The following is a 17,617-nucleotide window of genomic DNA, read 5'->3' as shown; positions in this document are numbered from 1 at the left end:
TAAAAAATTTCACATTTCATTACATTTTATTTCTAGAAACAGTCCAAGTACCATGCACATAAAACATGTTTAACTTCAACACAACATTCATTAATATTCAATATTCGAAAATGTAGCATATCAATAAGATTATTATGACTCTAATTAAATCCTCATGATTTCTAGATATGACTTTCCATTGAGCTCCTGTGTAAACAATCCTTTGAAATAATCTACTGTAGCAATACTCTTGAATTTTGCCGGAGTTTTCGGGCCCACAAGGCTTGCCGCTGGACCTATTTGGGATTCTAGATTGGGGCTGAGGAATGTGGCAATCGAAAGCCTCTCCTTGTCCCTATTCACCGTCGCTTGATGCTCGATGCTCGGGTAAGCACCGTTCGTTATAATCTGCACAATCGATTTTAATTCGGCATGTATTTTAAGAAATATGCAATGACCAGGGTAAGTATGTAAGTTGAAAAAGTTACATAAATAAGAATTCCACTGTATTTTTTAATAAAATATGACAAATGAATTACTATTAGAATATGATTCATTTCCTAAAAATAATAACGAAACTAAATGTAAATTTGACTTTTTGACTCAGTACTATGGGAGTGTATAATTATTAATTTTAGCTAAATTTTAGTCTGTTTACAATTTATAAAATTGGTAAAAGAAATCACATAATGTGAGAACAAAATTGAGTTTATATCTCCATCCACGTCTTATATAGTACTCCACTATTGTACAAAAGTATTTATCAATTCGGTAATACATTTAATGCATTATATTTACGATTTGCCAATACATTTAATGCATATATTTAGCCAAATCTACCATTTATATGCAAGTCTAAGTCAATAATACTACTCAGGTACTTTAAAAATGCTACTACTATAGATTATTTTTTATTTGGTTCGAATTAGCATTATAAATTTGTTATTTTAAAAAACTTTTATATCTCTAATAAGACGAGACTCTAAGTATACTTAGTAATAGTAATTCAATCACTTTTTATTTACATTTGTATATTCTATTTATTATGGATTAAAATTTTTGTCATTCTAAAAGTTTCTATTTTTAAGTATGGAGATAGTACCATATTATATGTAGGTGATCCGATATTTCGTCATGAAATAGTTGCAATTATACTTTAAGGTTATTTTTAAAAGTGATATTGATGCCTAATATTATGAAATTTTTTTAAAATTTAATTTTTTCACTAATGACAAAATCCAACTATATTAAACTGAAATAGATAACCATATATCGGTTCTGGAGACTTTGTAATCACACACACCACCACTATCATTTTTGCGATGTAATAACAAATAAGACAATGTAGTCGGATTTTGTTGTTGGTGGAAAAAATTAAACAAGTATTTAAGTTCGAAAAGTTTGTCGTGAAAAACAAATTATACCAGAGTAGTACCTCTAAAATGTCACCGATGTTGATGACGAATGCATCTGGGAGAGGCGAAACCGGAATCCAAACTCCCTCTTTCTTAATTTGAAGCCCTTCCATTTCATTAACCTGCAGCAGGATCGTCAGCCCCACCGCGTCGGAGTGGGGGCAGAGTCCGGCGACGAGCTCCGGCTGCGGACACGGCGGATAGTAGTTCATCCTCATCGACTGCGCCCCTTGATCAAACAGCGCCTCCATCTCCTCCACCTCCATCCCCAAACCCTTCGCCATAAACATCAAAATCTTCATCGCCAGACTCTTCACCTCCGCCGCGTAGCCGTCAATCGCACCCCTGAACGCCGCCGGAAGCTTCGGAATCAAATGCGGCTTCCTCAGATGCGCCGGCAGCGTCGTCACGAAGAACATGTCGCCCCAGTCGAGCGTCTGCTCTTCCGAGACGACGAACGCTTGGCCGTAGCCCTCCACGTCCGCCGCCTGCTGCCGGAATTCTTCCTTTTCCTCCGCCGGGAGGTTGAAGAAATTCTGAATTTCCGATTTCATCTTCTCGATTGTCGACGTTTCCACTCCATGATTGATCAACTGTAACAAATTGTTCAAATTGTAATTGATTTTGATATGAAATTTGGGGGTAAAATATTGTAACAGAGTAAATAATTGTGTAACAAGACAAATAGAAACGTAAAGAGGTACAGATTTACGTGGTTCACCAACCGTCCAACGTTGTGTTGGCTAGTCTACGCGGGCAGAAAAGGAAAACAAATTGTATTCAGATTATTTTTGAATTATAGAGTTATTTGTCACACTTCTATATAAATAGGCACAGGGACACGGGCTATGCGCAATATAACAATTAGGGCCTAAAAGAGAAACATAGCATAGCATCAGGCCGGGGACGCCTCCGCCCCCAGCGAGAACCTCATTAGGCTAATGGCAAACTATACAGATTCAAGGCATATTAATAGAAAAATGGAACGTGCCTGGAAGAAGCCCCATTGTTGGCAAGCAGTCTGGAGGTTTGTGAGCTCGGAATCGGAAGAATCGGGATGGAAGAGCTTGTGCATGTCGACGATAGGGATGTGAGACGACGGTGGGGGATGGGAGGGGGTGAGGGTGAGATTATCATCGCCGCTGCGAATGTATCTTGCCGGAACAGTAGTCGGTTTCTCCTTTGCGAGTTCTTGGACGATGGGCACCATCAGTGAACTCCCTAGCGATTCCATTCTCTCTATCTCTCTCTTACAGACAAACACAGAGAGTAGATAAGTGGAAGCAAAGTTGAAAGTTTGGTTTGTTAGGTGAAGAAGAATAAGGCCAAAAGGAACACGTAATCGTAGTGGCCGGCGATGATATATACTATGACTGTGGGTGTTTGTATTTTTGGAATTTCCTTCTTGCCTAAATAAATCAAACCACCTAACCTTCTAGAAGCCAAATTAGCATAGTTACAGTACTGCACAATACTGTCTTCGTCTCACTGAACATTTCTTTTCGGTGTGGGGTTTTATACAGTGATGCATTGCGAGTACTCCCTCCGAACCGAATTAAGAGTCACATTTCAACCGTGCACAAGTTTTAAGACTTGTAAAGAAAAGTAGGTTGAAAAAAGTTAGTGGAATGTGTGACCCATTTTTTTATATTGGTTTTATAATAAAATGTGAGTGAATTAAGTTAGTGGAATGTTGGACCTACTTACTATTTATGAGAAAAATGAGGTGTGACTCTTAATCAGAGACGGACCGAAATGGAAAAGTGTGACTCTTAATTGGGGACAGATATAAATTAGTAATAGAAATGATTAAGTAGATAAAATATAGTAATAAAGTTTTTAATGAATGTTTTGTTCCTTATTTCTACTTTCGTCCATCCTTAAAGATTTGTCACTTTTATTTTTATCATTTTTGTTAGTAGACCCCACATTCCATTAACTCATTTTCACTCATATTTATTATAATATAAAAGTAGGACTCACACGTCACTAACTTTTTCAACTCATTTTCTATTATATTTCTTAAAACTAATGCCGAGTCAAATAGTAACAATTGTAAGGGAGGGAGGGAATAATTTTTTGCTTATTAATTTAAAATGAAGTTACTAACGAAAGTGTCATATCCATGCACATATTTAATTGATTGTATAATCTGTATTCGATAAGTTTTGTTAACTATTTTTTGGTAATGTTAGCTAGGCTGTCTATTTCATGAATATATATGGGTAGTTGAATTTTGCGGGAAAACGATAAATATGAACAATTGAACATGCTCCTAGTGCTGATCAGTGACGGATTCAGGATTTGTCATCTGGGGGTACGAGTAACGAGTCGTATGATAAATAATTACATAACACTAAACAAAATAGAAAATAGCGGCAAAATAATACTCCTCATTTCCTCAAAGCGATGGGCTATATCATCATCAGAGACTTGTAGAAACATTTCTTTCTCAATGAAAGTTACCAAACAATCATTCAAAGGTTGATCATCAATTCTATTTCGCAACTTATTCTTCACAAACGTCATTCCAGAAAATACTCTCTCTACACTTGCAATAGCAACCGAAAGAATCAAAATCAACTTGATAAGCAAAAAGACAAATTCCCTCTTTGTTTCAACAAGCTTCATGAAATAGAACTAAGATCTTGCAAATTCTGAAAGCCATTATCTCTTCGCATATCCTCTATGAATATATTAAGTTGACAATCATGAGACCTCAAATTAATGCTTGAAAAATTGGAAGGATAAAAAGTTGGAAGTTTGAGTACACTCTCTAAGGCCGAAGCAAGCTTAAATTCTGATTTATTTTCTTAGATGATTCTTCCTTCAATATTTATAGCTATTTTTTGCAAATTTTTGTAAAATGCATTACTAATAAAATTATATAATAATAGTGATAAAAAAGAAAAAAAAAATTGGGGGAACCACCGTCCCCCCCTTTTTTTAATTCCCTCCGCCACTGGTGCTGATCATATTGCGACAACTCGTGACTTTAACGGTTTTAACATAAATAGTTGCTCCACCAACAATTAACAAACTCGCCAAAAATAGGAGAACAACTGTATATAAAACAACTCTTAAGAAAATACTAATACTATAAACTAAATTAAGTGTAAGAATCAATTTAATCTTAAGTTGTAAGAAGAATAGTAGGCTACTTTGTACTTACACGATCAAACGTATAAAATATAATTATGTGTTAAATATGCATAAATGCCTTAAAGAAGAGTGGGAGTACTCTACTTGCCTCATTTATATTTTAGCATTAATTTTACAAAATACGTCATCAAAACTCAATTTATTCACTTATAGCATAACATAAGATGACCTAATTATAATATTAATAACAAACAAAAGTGAGTAATTTGTAAATTTAATGGCATAATAAAAAATATATAGAGTATCAAATTCAAAATAAATACATGAGATAAACGAGATCGATGTTATAAATGATACTCACGTAGATTTTATAGATGGAGAGGGGAGAACCTATACATATGTTTGAAATAACAACAGAGGACCATTTTTGGCCATTCAATTTTGTATTCTTATGAATCATAAGTTATGATGTGTGGGTACATTTTCTTGGTGGGTACTAAAAAGAAATTATTTTAGCGTTTGTTGAGTTCTCTCGTTAAAAATGAGTTCTAAGATTATATATATAAAATAAAACAGAAATGTTTAGGCCAATTAGGAACAAAATATCACCTCGAGAAAAATGAAAAAAAATCGGTAAAGCATTTTTGTTGCGGTTATATTATCAGCCGTTTTAATTAATAATCAGCATGACGCTTTGACACGGCAGCTGAAATTTAAATGCTTTGGTCCCTAAAATGAAGTAATAGATCATCCATCGTGTATACCATTTTCACCAAACGTAACTTAAATAAAATAGTATTATATTCCAGTGCTATTAATTACTACGAAATTTGGATGAAGATGAAGAAAAGGAGAGGACAACGACTACAATTAAAATAAATAAGTAAACAAAAAGTTGGTTTAAGTCAATTTGACATAAGTAACACAGAACATGTAACACCTGCCTCCATACGACTGCTACAAATAGAATTGATGATCGTCTTAATTTATAAGTAATTAATTACAAAAAAAGTAATGATAAACAACCAAACTTTGTACGACCAAAACAAGATTATATGAGTATTTTAATGTGTTAATTAAATATTAAAATAATAAATATAGTTAGTTAACAAATTAAAAACACTTTATTAGTTTTTGGTCTCATTTTCAATTTTTTATTTTTATATTTGAATTATTTTCCTATTATTTTTTAAATTTGAATTAAAATATGCATTAATTATATTTTATGATTTAAAAATAATTTAAAAATTATATACAAATACCATAATATTATGAACGTTTTCCTATACTATATATATATATCTATACTTTTTAATTAAATGCATAAATAAATTACATTTTTCTCAAATAAATCAATTTTTGATAGTATAAAATTTAGTTGCATAGCTTTATTGTAAAAAGGAAAATGGTATTCAGCTAGTATTGTTCTAACTCGTGAATCCTATTGGGCATGAGCTATTTGATTTATGTTTTCCCACCTCCAAAAAGTAACTTCTCGCAGAGGGTAAAGGAGTGAAATTGTTCAATCATTTGGTTTATATTTTCATGTTTATCCGCGTCATGAGATGGATTAAATTTAACAAATACCATCAAAGAAATACTAAAGTAGTATTTAGTAAGAATCATCATATCCTTCATTTATCAGATCATTGTTAAACTTCATTTGGACAGTAATAGCAATTGAGCGGCTAAAGACCTAAGCAATAATTTAAAAACCGAACTAGTAAGCAAATCGACAAGTTATTGATTCACAGTTTAGCTAGTCGGATGGGTTCAACTATGATAGGATAAACCTCTTATCAGGCTGATCGGCGTCTGTAGATCGGCAATCAATAAATATCTGTCGCGGTTTTCTCACTTTGGAGAAGCCAATGAACGATAAAATAATATTGATATTCTTGATTGATTTCAAATGATTACAATGACTCCTATTTATAATGGTAATAACTAATTTAGTGGAAAAAAAGCAAAGATATGGAAAACATATGCGAATCCCTAAAATATCTAAACAAAATATGAAATATGCTCGTATCAACTCCCCCACGGTTGAAATCCTCCTTGTCCTCAAAGTGGGAACTTCGACACAATGAAGAGAGTCGAAAACATCAGCTTTGGCGGGCTATTGGCGGTGTGATGTCAGGCTGCGGAAGTAGGGTTGTCTAGCGGCTAGAGCTCGGCGGACAGACGGGATTCGGCAACCAAACTTGGTGTTGTGCGCGGAACATCTTCCGTCGGGCAAGGGCACAACTTTGGTTCGAGATGGTGGGAAGGCTTAACTAGTTGTTGTGCGCGGGTAGATTCTCGTCGGGCAACAACATAGCTATGGTTCGATCGGCGTGGCTAGTTGCTGTGCGCGGTGGATTCTCGTCGGGCAGCGACATAGTTGTGATTCGATCAGTGTTTTGGAGGGTGAGCTCGGGATGAAAGCACCAATTTGATAGGATAAACCTCTTATCGGGCTGATCGGCGTCCGTAGATCGGCGATCGATAAATATCTGTCGCGGGCGAGTGCCCTACTCGCCCGTCAAGCAAGACGGTTTTCTCACTTTGGAGAAACCAATGAACGATAAAATAATATTGATATTCTTGATTGATTTCAAATGATTACAATGACTCCTATTTATAATGTTAATAACTAATTTAATGGAAAAAAAAACAAAGATATGGAAAAGATATGCGAATCCCTAAAATATCTAAACAAAATATGAAATATGCTCGTATCAACTCCCCCACGGTTGAAATCCTCCTTGTCCTCAAAGTGGGAACTTCGACACAATGAAGAGAGTCGAAAACATCAGCTTTGGCGGGCTATTGGCGGTGTGATGTCAGGCTGCGGAAGTAGGGTTGTCTAGCGGCTAGAGCTCGGCGGACAGACGGGAGTCGGCAACCAAACTTGGTGTTGTGCGCGGAACATCTTCCGTCGGGCAAGGGCACAACTTTGGTTCGAGATGGTGGGAAGGCTTAACTAGTTGTTGTGCGCGGGTAGATTCTCGTCGGGCAACAACATAGCTATGGTTCGATCGGCGTGGCTAGTTGCTGTGCGCGGTGGATTCTCGTCGGGCAGCGACATAGTTGTGATTCGATCAGTGTTTTGGAGGGTGAGCTCGGGATGAAAGCACCAATTTGATAGGATAAACCTCTTATCGGGCTGATCGGCGTCCGTAGATCGGCGATCGATAAATATCTGTCGCGGGCGAGTGTCCGACTCGGCCGTCAAGCAAGACGGTTTTCTCACTTTGGAGAAGCCAATGAACGATAAAATAATATTGATATTCTTGATTGATTTCAAATGATTGCAATGGCTCCTATTTATAATGTTAATAACTAACTTAATGAATAAGAAAACAAAGATATGGAAAAGATATGTGAATCCCTAAAATATCTAAACAAAATATGAAATATGCTCGTATCAAACTACTGGACATGAATATTATAGCATATATAATTAAATACTATGTATTATATAATTATATAATAATTTATAATAAGATGTGGTTCAGTCTATAGGGGTGCGTTAAAATGACAACACCTCTTAAAGTAGCATCATACCATCATTTCTAGCCAATCATTTGTACACGTAGACGAATAATCAGCTGCCATGTGACAATCATAAAAAATGCTCAAGGGTAAATTTTCTCGGCAGCAATATCCAATACACTAGACAGCAATATCTAATACACTAGACAACAATTTACAACAATTTGTTCTCGGCCAGCAATATTCAATATGCTAGACAACAATCTATAGTTTGTTGTGTAGCGTTTATACTATTGCTGTGTAGCGTTTATAATATTGCTGGATACGTGGTGTCACAGTGTCACTTTAAAAGGTGTTGTCATTTTAACAAAAACCTCAGTCTATATGTAAAAATATTCCATTAACTCAATTTCTCATTTTTCTTCACAACGTCAAACAAATTTTTAAAACTCGTTCCGAATCCAAATGAGACTATAAATGGCAATAGAGGGAGTAAATAATAAATACTATAATTAAATATATCTTATTATACATTGAATATTAGAAAAAATTAGTTGGTTTTATTTGGTGAATAGGACCGGACAAGTAATCGGTTCGTGACCAAACTGGTCAGCCCGATAATTTAAAACAGTGGACCCAAGGAAGGTAATGAACACATATTTGATTCTCTATTGAATGATTGGAACATCATGATTTGAACATCTCTCCGCCAAGCTACAAACAAATGCAACTCATATCATTCTAGTATAGTAGTAGTATTCACCAAGCTATTAAAGTTATCCCCTAAATTGGTCCAGCAGCGAGTAAAGAATCAACGAAAATATTGAATCAAGCCTAGTAACATGTGGTTTTACTACGACTTTTTTGGCCCAAAAAAATACATGTTTTACAGTTAATATGGTGTGACTTAACATTGAATGCTAAACGGCGACACCATAATCAACCTTAAAATATTAAATTGCTATGCCAGCCTAATATTTCAGATACTTATGTTAATTAATTGAACCCATGAACTGCATGCACATGACATATTAATATACAATTCATCCAGTTGTTGATATATATATATATATATAGTTTACAGCAACTTTCGAAATCAAATCATAGTTTGACGTGGTTAATCATTTTCTTCTTTTAATATATTGGTATTTATCATATATTTTAATTTTATTAATATTATTCCTAATAATGCAGACCAGTGTCATGCCTAAATTAATAATTTCAAGATTCACAAAATCAAAATTACTACATGCCTTTAAATACTTCGTCCACATCTCACCATGAACACATAACAACTACACACACATATACATACATATAATTAATCTTGATTTGAGGTAGCTAGAAATGGAACTGAGCATTCAAGAAATGGTTAAGAAGCCAATTCATGAGATCCCAACGCGGTTCATTGTTGATCAAGAAGCCGCGGTTCCACACTCGTCTGAGGATTCTTCCTCAGACGTAGGAATCCCGGTTCTTGACATGAAAAGTTTGCTCCGTGAAGAAACAAAAAAATCACAACTCCAGAAGCTTCACTCAGCATGCTCAGAGTGGGGCATATTTCAGGTTCTCAAACTTTAATGCAAATTTTTTTTGTTAATTTCCTACATATAATTATTTTTCAATATATATGTGCAGCTAGTGAATCATGGAGTGGACACTTCCTTGATGGATAAAATGAAGCTTGAAATCAAAGAATTCTACAACCTTCCATTGGAAGAGAAGTTGAAATACAAGATCAAGGATGGCGAAGTTGAAGGCTACGGTCAAAAGATAATTGTTGGTGACGATGAAAAAGTTGATTGGTCGGACAGATTCTACATGATCACCAACCCTCTCCATCTCCGCAAACCTCATCTCTTCCCCGAGCTCCCTTCATCATTTAGGTATTACTTTTTTTTAATTTATAAATGAACAGAAATTTAAAAGTCGTGGTACGGTAGACTTGAGTCCAGGTCTCAGGCATTAATCACCTTACACTAGGTCAACACATGTACTATATTATTTTTAATCTAGGGGTGCTTGATTGAGCTCAAGCACCCCAAACTATATTTGTGACTTTTTCAATCTAACAACTGTAGCATCTTGATAGTCGTTTATTATTAGTCTTTGACCAAATTGCTGAAAAATTTATTGATTTTAGTCGAATTCTAGCACGTCCCGCAACATTAAAAGTCAACTGGAAAAAAATAATTTAAGTTTGGATACGACAGCTGAAATTAAGTCTTTCACTGTCGGTGAGTTAAACAATGTTGTCTATTCATACAGAAGTAACAGTTTCTGATTGAAAAACTAGGAGTACGATATATTTGGCACGGGCTAATTTCATAGAAATTAAACTTTATGATTTTTTTTTTGGTGTTTAAAGTCACAGGATAAACTAGAATTTGACAAAATTTCATGGTTCTGCCTCGAACTCCTGCTTGAACAACTCTATGCAGGAAAACCTTAGAAGCGTACATCTCTGAGCTGCAGAAGCTGTCGAAAGCAATATTCGCCGTGATGGCAGAGTCTCTGGATATGGAGGAGACAGAGGCGGAGGAGATGTTCAACGACGGGATGCAGTCACTGCGGATGACTTACTACCCGCCGTGCCCCCAGCCAGAGAAGGTGATGGGGCTGACGCCGCACTCGGACGCCAGCGGGATCACCATCCTCCTCCAAGTTAACGGCGTCCAAGGCCTCCAGGTCAAGAAGGACGGAGTCTGGATCCCCGTCCAATTCTTGCCTGGCGCCCTTGTCGTCAATATAGGAGACATCCTTGAGGTTTGTTATATTGACTAATGCCAATAATTCGGTTTCATTTGTTCGTCATTAAATGTCTCATTTATTAACTATCACAGATAGTGAGCAATGGCGTTTATAAGAGTATCGAGCACAGGGCAACCGTGAATTCAGAGAGCGAGAGAATGGCGATAGCTATGTTTTTCAGCTGCAAATACGAAGCCGAAGTGGGTCCCGCGCCATCGATGTTGATGAAGCAGCCGCCGGTTTTCAGGCGCCTGAAAATGGAGCAGTACGTCAAGGATTTCTTCTCTAGGAAGCTCAACGGAAAAACATTCCTTCATTACATGAAGCTATAATGCATTTGTAATTTTTCAGATAATAATTTTTTTTAAAAATTGCTACATCAATTGGAAATTTGGAATCATTTTAGTTTTTTTTCTCCCTAAAATTAGAAACATCAACTATTCGGCCCAAAAACTACAAATATGGATTTAGATGGGCCTCATAATGGGCCATAGATGGGCTTATATATAACAGTAGCGTTTAATCTCACTGCAAATACAAATCTGCAGAAATTAGCGGGAAAGAAACAGAAAAAACGGTAGTTGAAGAAAGTGAGAAATCAGTCAGCGAAGAGGAATTAAAGAACTCATCTGAGATGAACAAGAATCGCGACGGAGAGGGGAGATCATCGCCGGCGATATGAACGCTGCTGCGGAAGCCATGCCACCCCTGCCGACGACACATCCCTTGGAACATTCCTGGACACTCTGGTTGGATCATCCGATCAAAAATTCGAATAAGGCGTGGCGACGCCAGATCAACACCTTCTCCACCGTTGAAGATTTATGGAGGTAAATTAGTAGTATAAAGTAGTAATAGAGTAAATGGATTTAGTTTTGATCTTGGTTGATTGCATGATTGAATTATCGATTAATTTTTCATCTGATTTTCCCCCAATTCAATTTGAGTTGTGGAGATAGAAAGATTTGTTGCAGTTGGTTGCTATTCGTATTTTTGTGAACCGTGCCAACGTTGCGATTTTCCTTTTCTTGATTTGTAGTGTTTACAAAGTCAAACACTCTCCGAGCAAGCTGGGATTTGAATCCCTTTACTGTTTTAAACATGGAATTGAACCAAAGAGGGAGCATCCTATTTGTGCGAAAGGGGGGAAATGGACTGTCACTTACTCACATAATAACGACGATATTTGGCTTTACACGGTATGCTTCAATCTATCTCTGTTAAACATATATGTATAAATTTCTTCCTCCATCTTAATTGTATTTACAATTTGGTTCTTTCTTGGAGATGCTTGCGATGATCGGTGAACAGTTTCACTATGGAGATGAAATTTGTGGGGCAGTTGTCAATATTAGAGAAACGCACGAGGAAATTGCTCTATGGACAAAGAATGCTGCCAATGAAGATTTTCAGGTTCGTCTGAGAATGTAACCCCAATGGTTCCTGTTGAATTGCTTTTACGGTTTTATAAGTAAGATAGCAGGTTTATCACATGGTTTATTTCTATATTCTGTAATGTTTAGAATGTGATTGTTTTGTTTTGTGATTCTTGGTGATATAATTGAAATTTCCCTATTGAGATTTCAAGTGTCTGAACATCCTAACATGTGGAATATGCTTGGTAACCAGAAACTTCTCTCTCAGTTGGAACATCCTAATTGAAATTTCCCTATTGTCTTAAAGAGTTTTTTCTTATATGAAAATGTTGTTCAATAGTTTTCTTGTGGAAATGGGTGCTTTTATCATGAAAATGTTGTTCAATAATTTTCTTGTGTTTAATGATTAATTAGAGCTTTTTGTAAGATTTTGATCACTTAAAGGATGTGTCATAGTCTCCTGTCCTGGCTGCCCTTGGCCTATCTTTTAGACAGTGTGTAAAAAATGATGCAATATAGAGACACTGCTGTGCTTCCTTTGTTTTTGCTTTAGAAATCATGTTTGTTAGGTTTTCAGTGATTTCTCAGTCTTTCTCCTTTAAATTGTTCAGCTTAGTATTGGAAGAGAATGGAAGAAGCATCTGGATTACAAAGAAACCATTGGTTACATAGTCCATGTAAGTTTTCCTTTTAGTCGTGTTGATGCTAATACGGTACCTCAGTTTTCCTCAACTATTAATACCCTATCTTGACGATGTAGGACGATGCAAAGAAGTTTGGCAGGGGAGCCAAGTATCAATATACTGTGTAGCTTATCGGGTTCAATGAGAGACCAGCATTTCTTTCATTTTTTGGTGTATAGATGTTCAGCTAGAGTTCAGTACCTCCTCTCCTGAGATGATCAATGTCTTTAATTTTTCGTTGTACATATAAAGTAGTTTAACCCAATATTAACAGTATAGTTACACATCAATACAAAATCCTATTCAAATGGTCACCCTAGGTAAAAATGATTAAGCATTCAATTGGAATTATTTACGATCGTAGAATCGATGCCGAATGACCTTTTTTATAGATTAAAATCTTCAATGTATATACACTCAACAATTTCTTTGTTTGTTTTCATTTCTACAACTACAAAATTTCTCCCTCTTCAGCATCAGCTTTTTCCAAGTACTTCTCCTTCACGTACAAGCCGCTTTCCTTCAAAGACTCGGAATTTTGGATACTGACATCTTCATCTTCATCTTCATCCGCGTACTCCTCCTTCAAGTACAAGCCAAATCGCTGCAAATACTTTGGATTTGGATACCGACCAAACAGGACATCCATATCTTTCAACAGACTTGGAGGGCTATAGATCTCAACAGTTTTTTCCATCTGCAATAACAATTGACAGCTTTCGACATCAGCTAACATGGAAAAGAAAGACGGATCAATTGCTTGGCAGATTGTTATTATTCAATGAACGAATTGTGTACCTTCTCTAATGCCATCCTTGCAGCTTTTCTTTCTCTCTCACGACGCATCCTTAAGTCATCCAACTCCTTCCTTCGAAAAGCCTCTTCAGCAGCTTTGATTTCTGCTTCAACCCTGGTTTTCTCTGTGTGACCAATAGAACTAGGTCAGATAAATGGTGAAGCGTAACAAAGATACATCTGAAAAAAAGAAAAAAAAATGGAGAAAATGAGACGGAGTAGGTGAATAGAGATTAATATAGCAAATCAAAGCACAATCTACTTAAGTAAAAAAATTAAGCATATAACAGGTGACACGTGCATTCAGATCATAAATTGGATATACGGATGTTGAAATCACCTTTCAGCTGTTCTATCTCCAGGCGCAGTTTTTCTTGTTGCATTCGTGAAATATCAGAGTTCTCATCCTAGACAAGTAAAGACACAATATTCAGCATAACCAATCATAAATAAGTACTACTACTTCCTAGCAAACCAATCAATAACAAGACCATACTACAGAGTAGAGAACAGAATGTATCATGTACATGATTCACAGGTGTCGGATGTGTAGCTTTGAAAATAGTATCTGCAAAGCGGCTTTTCAGCATTGCAATCCGCAAAGCCTTCTTTGGCGACATTTGGACATCAGCCATCCAGCCTATATAAGAGCAAAATACTTCATATCCCAACCAATAATGGGAAGCACACAACTATTCATAATAGTGTTCAAATATGCAAGTAATAAAACGAAGTTCACATGGTTAAGAATCATCTATTTATACAAGACAATGATCCCATCCTATAGGAATAGGTTGAGCTTAGCTGTTAGAAATTGGGAATAAAAGAGTATGAGATAATGATATGTAACAAAATGTCCACATGTAATAAACTTGTATATAATGAGAAAAGCCTCATTAAAGAGTGCCATTCTTATAAGAAAGAAGGGCCCCGATACTATAGAGACTTTTCATCAAATACTAAAGACATAATACAAAATCCATAATACAAAATCCATATTACTCTGGAACATAGTAACAAACATAGAATTATCCAATATTTCTCTGATATTTTTCAGTTATGTTCACTTTTTCCTCACTAGTTCATCAGAATTGAGATATCAATAAATTTGCAAAGCCGAACATACAGGAAAGCTTACCTTCACCAGATTCAGTAGTAGTGGCAGATGTTGAACAAGGACTTTTTTCTTCATTTGGAACAACCCGACAACCTAGAGTCATTGGAAGCACATTAGATCTCAATGATTAAAAGCTTTGGAAGGGGAACATGAAGAAGAATAGCAATAAATGAGCTCACCATCTGAACCTAGAACAGAGCTGTTTGCAAGAGATGTTGAAGTACATTTGACATCACAATCCTGGTATTAAAATACAAGCCCCAATCAGGCACTAATTAAACACAAACTCATTCCCAAAGGAACTTAAACGAGCATCAACATTTGGTTCTTGACATACAGGCTTGGAGTCAATTGATTGGCCAAGGTTGGCAGATGCCGAAGCTCGTTGACTACAATGCACTGTGCAATTATACACATGGTTAATTAGATGCTAAAGTTAACCATAAAGCAGAAACATGATTCTGCTGCACCTTTGTCAGCAGTTCTGCTCAATGATGAGCATCCAACTAGTGCTGTTTTTCCAGGCTTGGCCTGTTCAAATTAACAAAGAACTCAGTTACTGCCAAATTGATGAAAGTGCAAGGCACAAAGGAGCAATAAAAATGTGTTCAGTGAAGGAAAGCATACTTACTTGCACAAGACCTGATCTGCACTTCTGTTTTTCCTCTAGTGATATCCGCCTTGAGTTGCCAAGTTTTTCAGGCACAGGAGCTTTCATCTGACCAACTGGCTTCAAAATTTGGTGATTGTTTTCTAGAACTTTCCTGGTGTTTTCATAACTTTTGTTGGTATGCTTCAGTCTTGCATCTACTGATTTCCACCTCATCCTGAAATAACCATCCAATATCTCTGCCCAGCAATGAACTTGGTGTGAAGGAGGATTATATGACATTGCATTTTCAAAAGTCAGGAGCACATCAGCAGCAAATTCCTTGGCACCAGAGTACATATTTTTCTCCAGTTTACGTTTGATTGTCCCCAAGTCCATTGGGTTCTTTATTATCTCGAAGTAATCAGGAATCTTCAGCTTCACTGGATCGACTGGCTCATTAAATGCCCGTGCCAAACTATGACTCATCAATGCTTTCAAAATCTTAGTGCACTCAAGTTTTAAATTGCTGTCCAGCTTCTGCTTTTTCCACCTTTGATCATCAGAAGATATTGCTGGCCTCTGCTTGCCGAATTTTACTAGCATTGATGGCTTCGATGGAACATTAGCCTCAGGAGGCTTACTCACACCAAAAGAAACTTGGGTTCTTTGCCTTTTAGTGCCTTCACATTTTAGGATCTCCATCTTTTGCTTTTTTGACCTTTGGCCATCAAGAGACCTTTCTGGCCTCCGCGTGCCCGACTTCACTGGCGTAGATGGCTTCACCATAACATTTTCCACAGGACACATATGAGGCCCATCAGTGCCTTCGCGTAACTTATCTTCTACTACATTCCATATACCTTTGGTAGTTACTTTGAACTTCAATGAACTCAGACCTGTCTTATTCTCAGCAACCATGTCAGTGAAGTGCATCGGGTAGCAGGATATTGTTTAAGCTTGATTCTCGGCCATAAAATTGTACGCTTCAGTTACACTGGGGAGAGAAAACAACAGAACTATAGGATTCAAACACTATCATCATGTCTCACACAAGAAATAAGTTCAAATTCATAATGTATGCATCCACAATCATCATGATTCATAAATTCTTAAGCATCCAAAACATAAGGTCGGCAAAAGAAAATACGATAGAGCAAAATTTTGAACTCGAGAAACCGAAAAAGAGAAGCAATTATAAATTCAAAGATATCCAGAACATATATACACGAATAAACATAAGGCCGGGCAAGAAATCGAACCGTCAACAATCACACGAAACAAAAATTCAAGGAGCGTGGAGAAAAATTGGGTGATATCGATTTTCAATTCAAATTAAACGCCACACTATTCGTACAAGCACACCACGGTAATCTATAGTCCGCCTGAAGCTTCTCTACATCGAACACATTTTGAAATTAGGGCACACGCAAGTCAAACTCTTAAGAATTAAGCCTCAGTAAAAAAAACCTAATTGGAGAATTTAACAGCCATAAACAAAAGTTTAGGTTTCTCGCTCATACTTACATGCTGAAGAAGTTCGTTGGTAGACCGGAAAGAGGCTTCGAAGTCGAAGGATGATTCACTGCGGCGGCGGCATTGAGGCGAGGCGGCTGCGTAAATTGTAAGTAAACGTGTGTGAGTTCGGTTTTGAGGGTTAAATAAATTAAAATAAAATACTCCTAAAATTTAGGGGTAAATATTTATACTTGCACACCAAGTAAATATAAATGCCATGGAATATCCTCGCCGGTATCTATTATGAGAGTATTTTTATATTAGTTCCCTTTTTGTGAGTGTAAAAGTTGATTTTTATCTTATTTTTCGAAATTTCCAAATGGGATAAGTGGGTTGAAACTACAACGTCCAAGATCCTTTTCCATATAAATAGTGTTTTAGATTATTTACTTTAAATATTTAGATACTTTTATGAGTTGAAAAGGTTGTATGAGAAATATTGTACTCCCTCCGTCCCATATAATTTTATCCATTTTGACTCGGCACGGATCTTAAGAAATTAAATGGAAAGTTGGGAGGTGGGTCCTACTTTTAAAGTATTAATTTTATAATAAAATGTGAATATGAATGAGTTAGTGGAATATGAGGTCCACTACCAAAAATGGTAAAAAGTGAAGTGTGTAAAATTATGTGGGATGGCCCAAAATGGAATACTGGCTAACATTGTGGGACGGGGGGGAGTAGTTGAGAATTGATGTGAAGCAAATATTCATCTTTTGTTCCGTCAAATTTTATTGGTATTATACATATTTAAAATCAATTTAAAACTATTTCTATTATAAAGCATCGAAGAGGCATAAAATGAAGTTGGAACA

At 36.2% G+C, this 17,617-nt stretch overlaps 4 protein-coding genes across 8 annotated transcripts; 2 read left to right on the top strand and 2 right to left on the bottom strand.

Annotated features, from left to right (window-relative positions):
* LOC125190427 (oxoglutarate-dependent flavonoid 7-O-demethylase 1-like) lies at positions 1–2,866 on the bottom strand. The gene is made up of 3 exons (XM_048087743.2): positions 2,386–2,866; positions 1,415–1,987; positions 1–387 (listed from the first exon to the last, which is right to left on the bottom strand). The coding sequence occupies exons 1-3, from the start codon at positions 2,626–2,628 to the stop codon at positions 145–147; spliced, it is 1,059 nt and encodes a 352-aa protein (XP_047943700.2). The 5' UTR covers positions 2,629–2,866; the 3' UTR covers positions 1–144.
* A 6,401-nt stretch (positions 2,867–9,267) lies between these two features.
* On the top strand, positions 9,268–11,077 carry LOC125190217 (codeine O-demethylase-like). The gene is made up of 4 exons (XM_048087454.2): positions 9,268–9,539; positions 9,612–9,859; positions 10,415–10,739; positions 10,817–11,077. Exons 1-4 carry the CDS (start codon positions 9,321–9,323, stop codon positions 11,054–11,056), a joined length of 1,032 nt encoding a protein of 343 aa, XP_047943411.2. The 5' UTR covers positions 9,268–9,320; the 3' UTR covers positions 11,057–11,077.
* Positions 11,078–11,084: 7 nt separating this feature from the next.
* LOC125190218 (eukaryotic translation initiation factor 4E-1-like) lies at positions 11,085–13,077 on the top strand. 2 transcript variants are annotated; one of them, XM_089058890.1, is made up of 5 exons: positions 11,085–11,554; positions 11,764–11,923; positions 12,012–12,137; positions 12,712–12,777; positions 12,861–13,077. In XM_089058890.1, exons 1-5 carry the CDS (start codon positions 11,403–11,405, stop codon positions 12,909–12,911), a joined length of 555 nt encoding a protein of 184 aa, XP_088915016.1. In that variant the 5' UTR covers positions 11,085–11,402; the 3' UTR covers positions 12,912–13,077. The 2 variants fall into 2 exon arrangements, with proteins under 2 accessions (XP_088915016.1, XP_047943412.2); XM_048087455.2 differs by lacking the exon at positions 12,712–12,777.
* A 72-nt stretch (positions 13,078–13,149) lies between these two features.
* Positions 13,150–16,950, bottom strand: LOC125190216 (transcription factor GTE12-like). Of its 4 annotated transcripts, none has more exons than XM_048087449.2 (10): positions 16,812–16,950; positions 15,327–16,281; positions 15,166–15,226; positions 15,015–15,094; positions 14,875–14,935; positions 14,717–14,788; positions 14,106–14,218; positions 13,919–13,985; positions 13,582–13,703; positions 13,150–13,480 (listed from the first exon to the last, which is right to left on the bottom strand). In XM_048087449.2, exons 2-10 carry the CDS (start codon positions 16,218–16,220, stop codon positions 13,235–13,237), a joined length of 1,716 nt encoding a protein of 571 aa, XP_047943406.2. In that variant the 5' UTR covers positions 16,221–16,281; positions 16,812–16,950; the 3' UTR covers positions 13,150–13,234. The 4 variants fall into 4 exon arrangements, with proteins under 4 accessions (XP_047943406.2, XP_088915015.1, XP_047943407.2 ...); XM_089058889.1 differs by lacking the exon at positions 16,812–16,950 and adding an exon at positions 16,547–16,717; XM_048087450.2 differs by lacking the exon at positions 16,812–16,950 and having other exon boundaries at positions 15,033–15,094; positions 15,327–16,244.
* Between the last annotated feature and the right edge of the window lie 667 nt (positions 16,951–17,617).

The sequence above is a fragment of the Salvia hispanica genome, chromosome 5 (genome assembly GCF_029641045.1).
Source record: "Salvia hispanica isolate PSC_SH4W2 chromosome 5, Shi_PSC_v1, whole genome shotgun sequence".
Classification (NCBI taxonomy): Eukaryota; Viridiplantae; Streptophyta; class Magnoliopsida; order Lamiales; family Lamiaceae; genus Salvia; species Salvia hispanica.
The sequence above is the reverse complement of the archived record's forward strand: the minus strand, read 5'-3'. Positions and strand labels throughout refer to the sequence as shown.

Coding starts and splice junctions, on each gene's coding strand:
- LOC125190216 (XM_048087449.2), bottom strand. CDS start 16,220: ATGCACTTCACTGACATGGTTGCTGAGAATAAGACAGGTCTGAGTTCA. Junction 14,936..15,014: donor CTGTATGTCAAGAACCAAAT/GTTGATGCTCGT, acceptor TTTTAATACCAG/GATTGTGATGTCAAATGTAC. Junction 14,219..14,716: donor TACTACTGAATCTGGTGAAG/GTAAGCTTTCCT, acceptor GCTCTTATATAG/GCTGGATGGCTGATGTCCAA.
- LOC125190218 (XM_089058890.1), top strand. CDS start 11,403: ATGAACGCTGCTGCGGAAGCCATGCCACCCCTGCCGACGACACATCCC. Junction 11,555..11,763: donor ACCGTTGAAGATTTATGGAG/GTAAATTAGTAG, acceptor CTTGATTTGTAG/TGTTTACAAAGTCAAACACT. Junction 12,778..12,860: donor CCATTGGTTACATAGTCCAT/GTAAGTTTTCCT, acceptor TTGACGATGTAG/GACGATGCAAAGAAGTTTGG.
- LOC125190217 (XM_048087454.2), top strand. CDS start 9,321: ATGGAACTGAGCATTCAAGAAATGGTTAAGAAGCCAATTCATGAGATC. Junction 9,860..10,414: donor GAGCTCCCTTCATCATTTAG/GTATTACTTTTT, acceptor AACTCTATGCAG/GAAAACCTTAGAAGCGTACA. Junction 10,740..10,816: donor ATATAGGAGACATCCTTGAG/GTTTGTTATATT, acceptor TAACTATCACAG/ATAGTGAGCAATGGCGTTTA.
- LOC125190427 (XM_048087743.2), bottom strand. CDS start 2,628: ATGGAATCGCTAGGGAGTTCACTGATGGTGCCCATCGTCCAAGAACTC. Junction 1,988..2,385: donor AACAATGGGGCTTCTTCCAG/GCACGTTCCATT, acceptor AATTTGTTACAG/TTGATCAATCATGGAGTGGA. Junction 388..1,414: donor ACATCGGTGACATTTTAGAG/GTACTACTCTGG, acceptor TCGATTGTGCAG/ATTATAACGAACGGTGCTTA.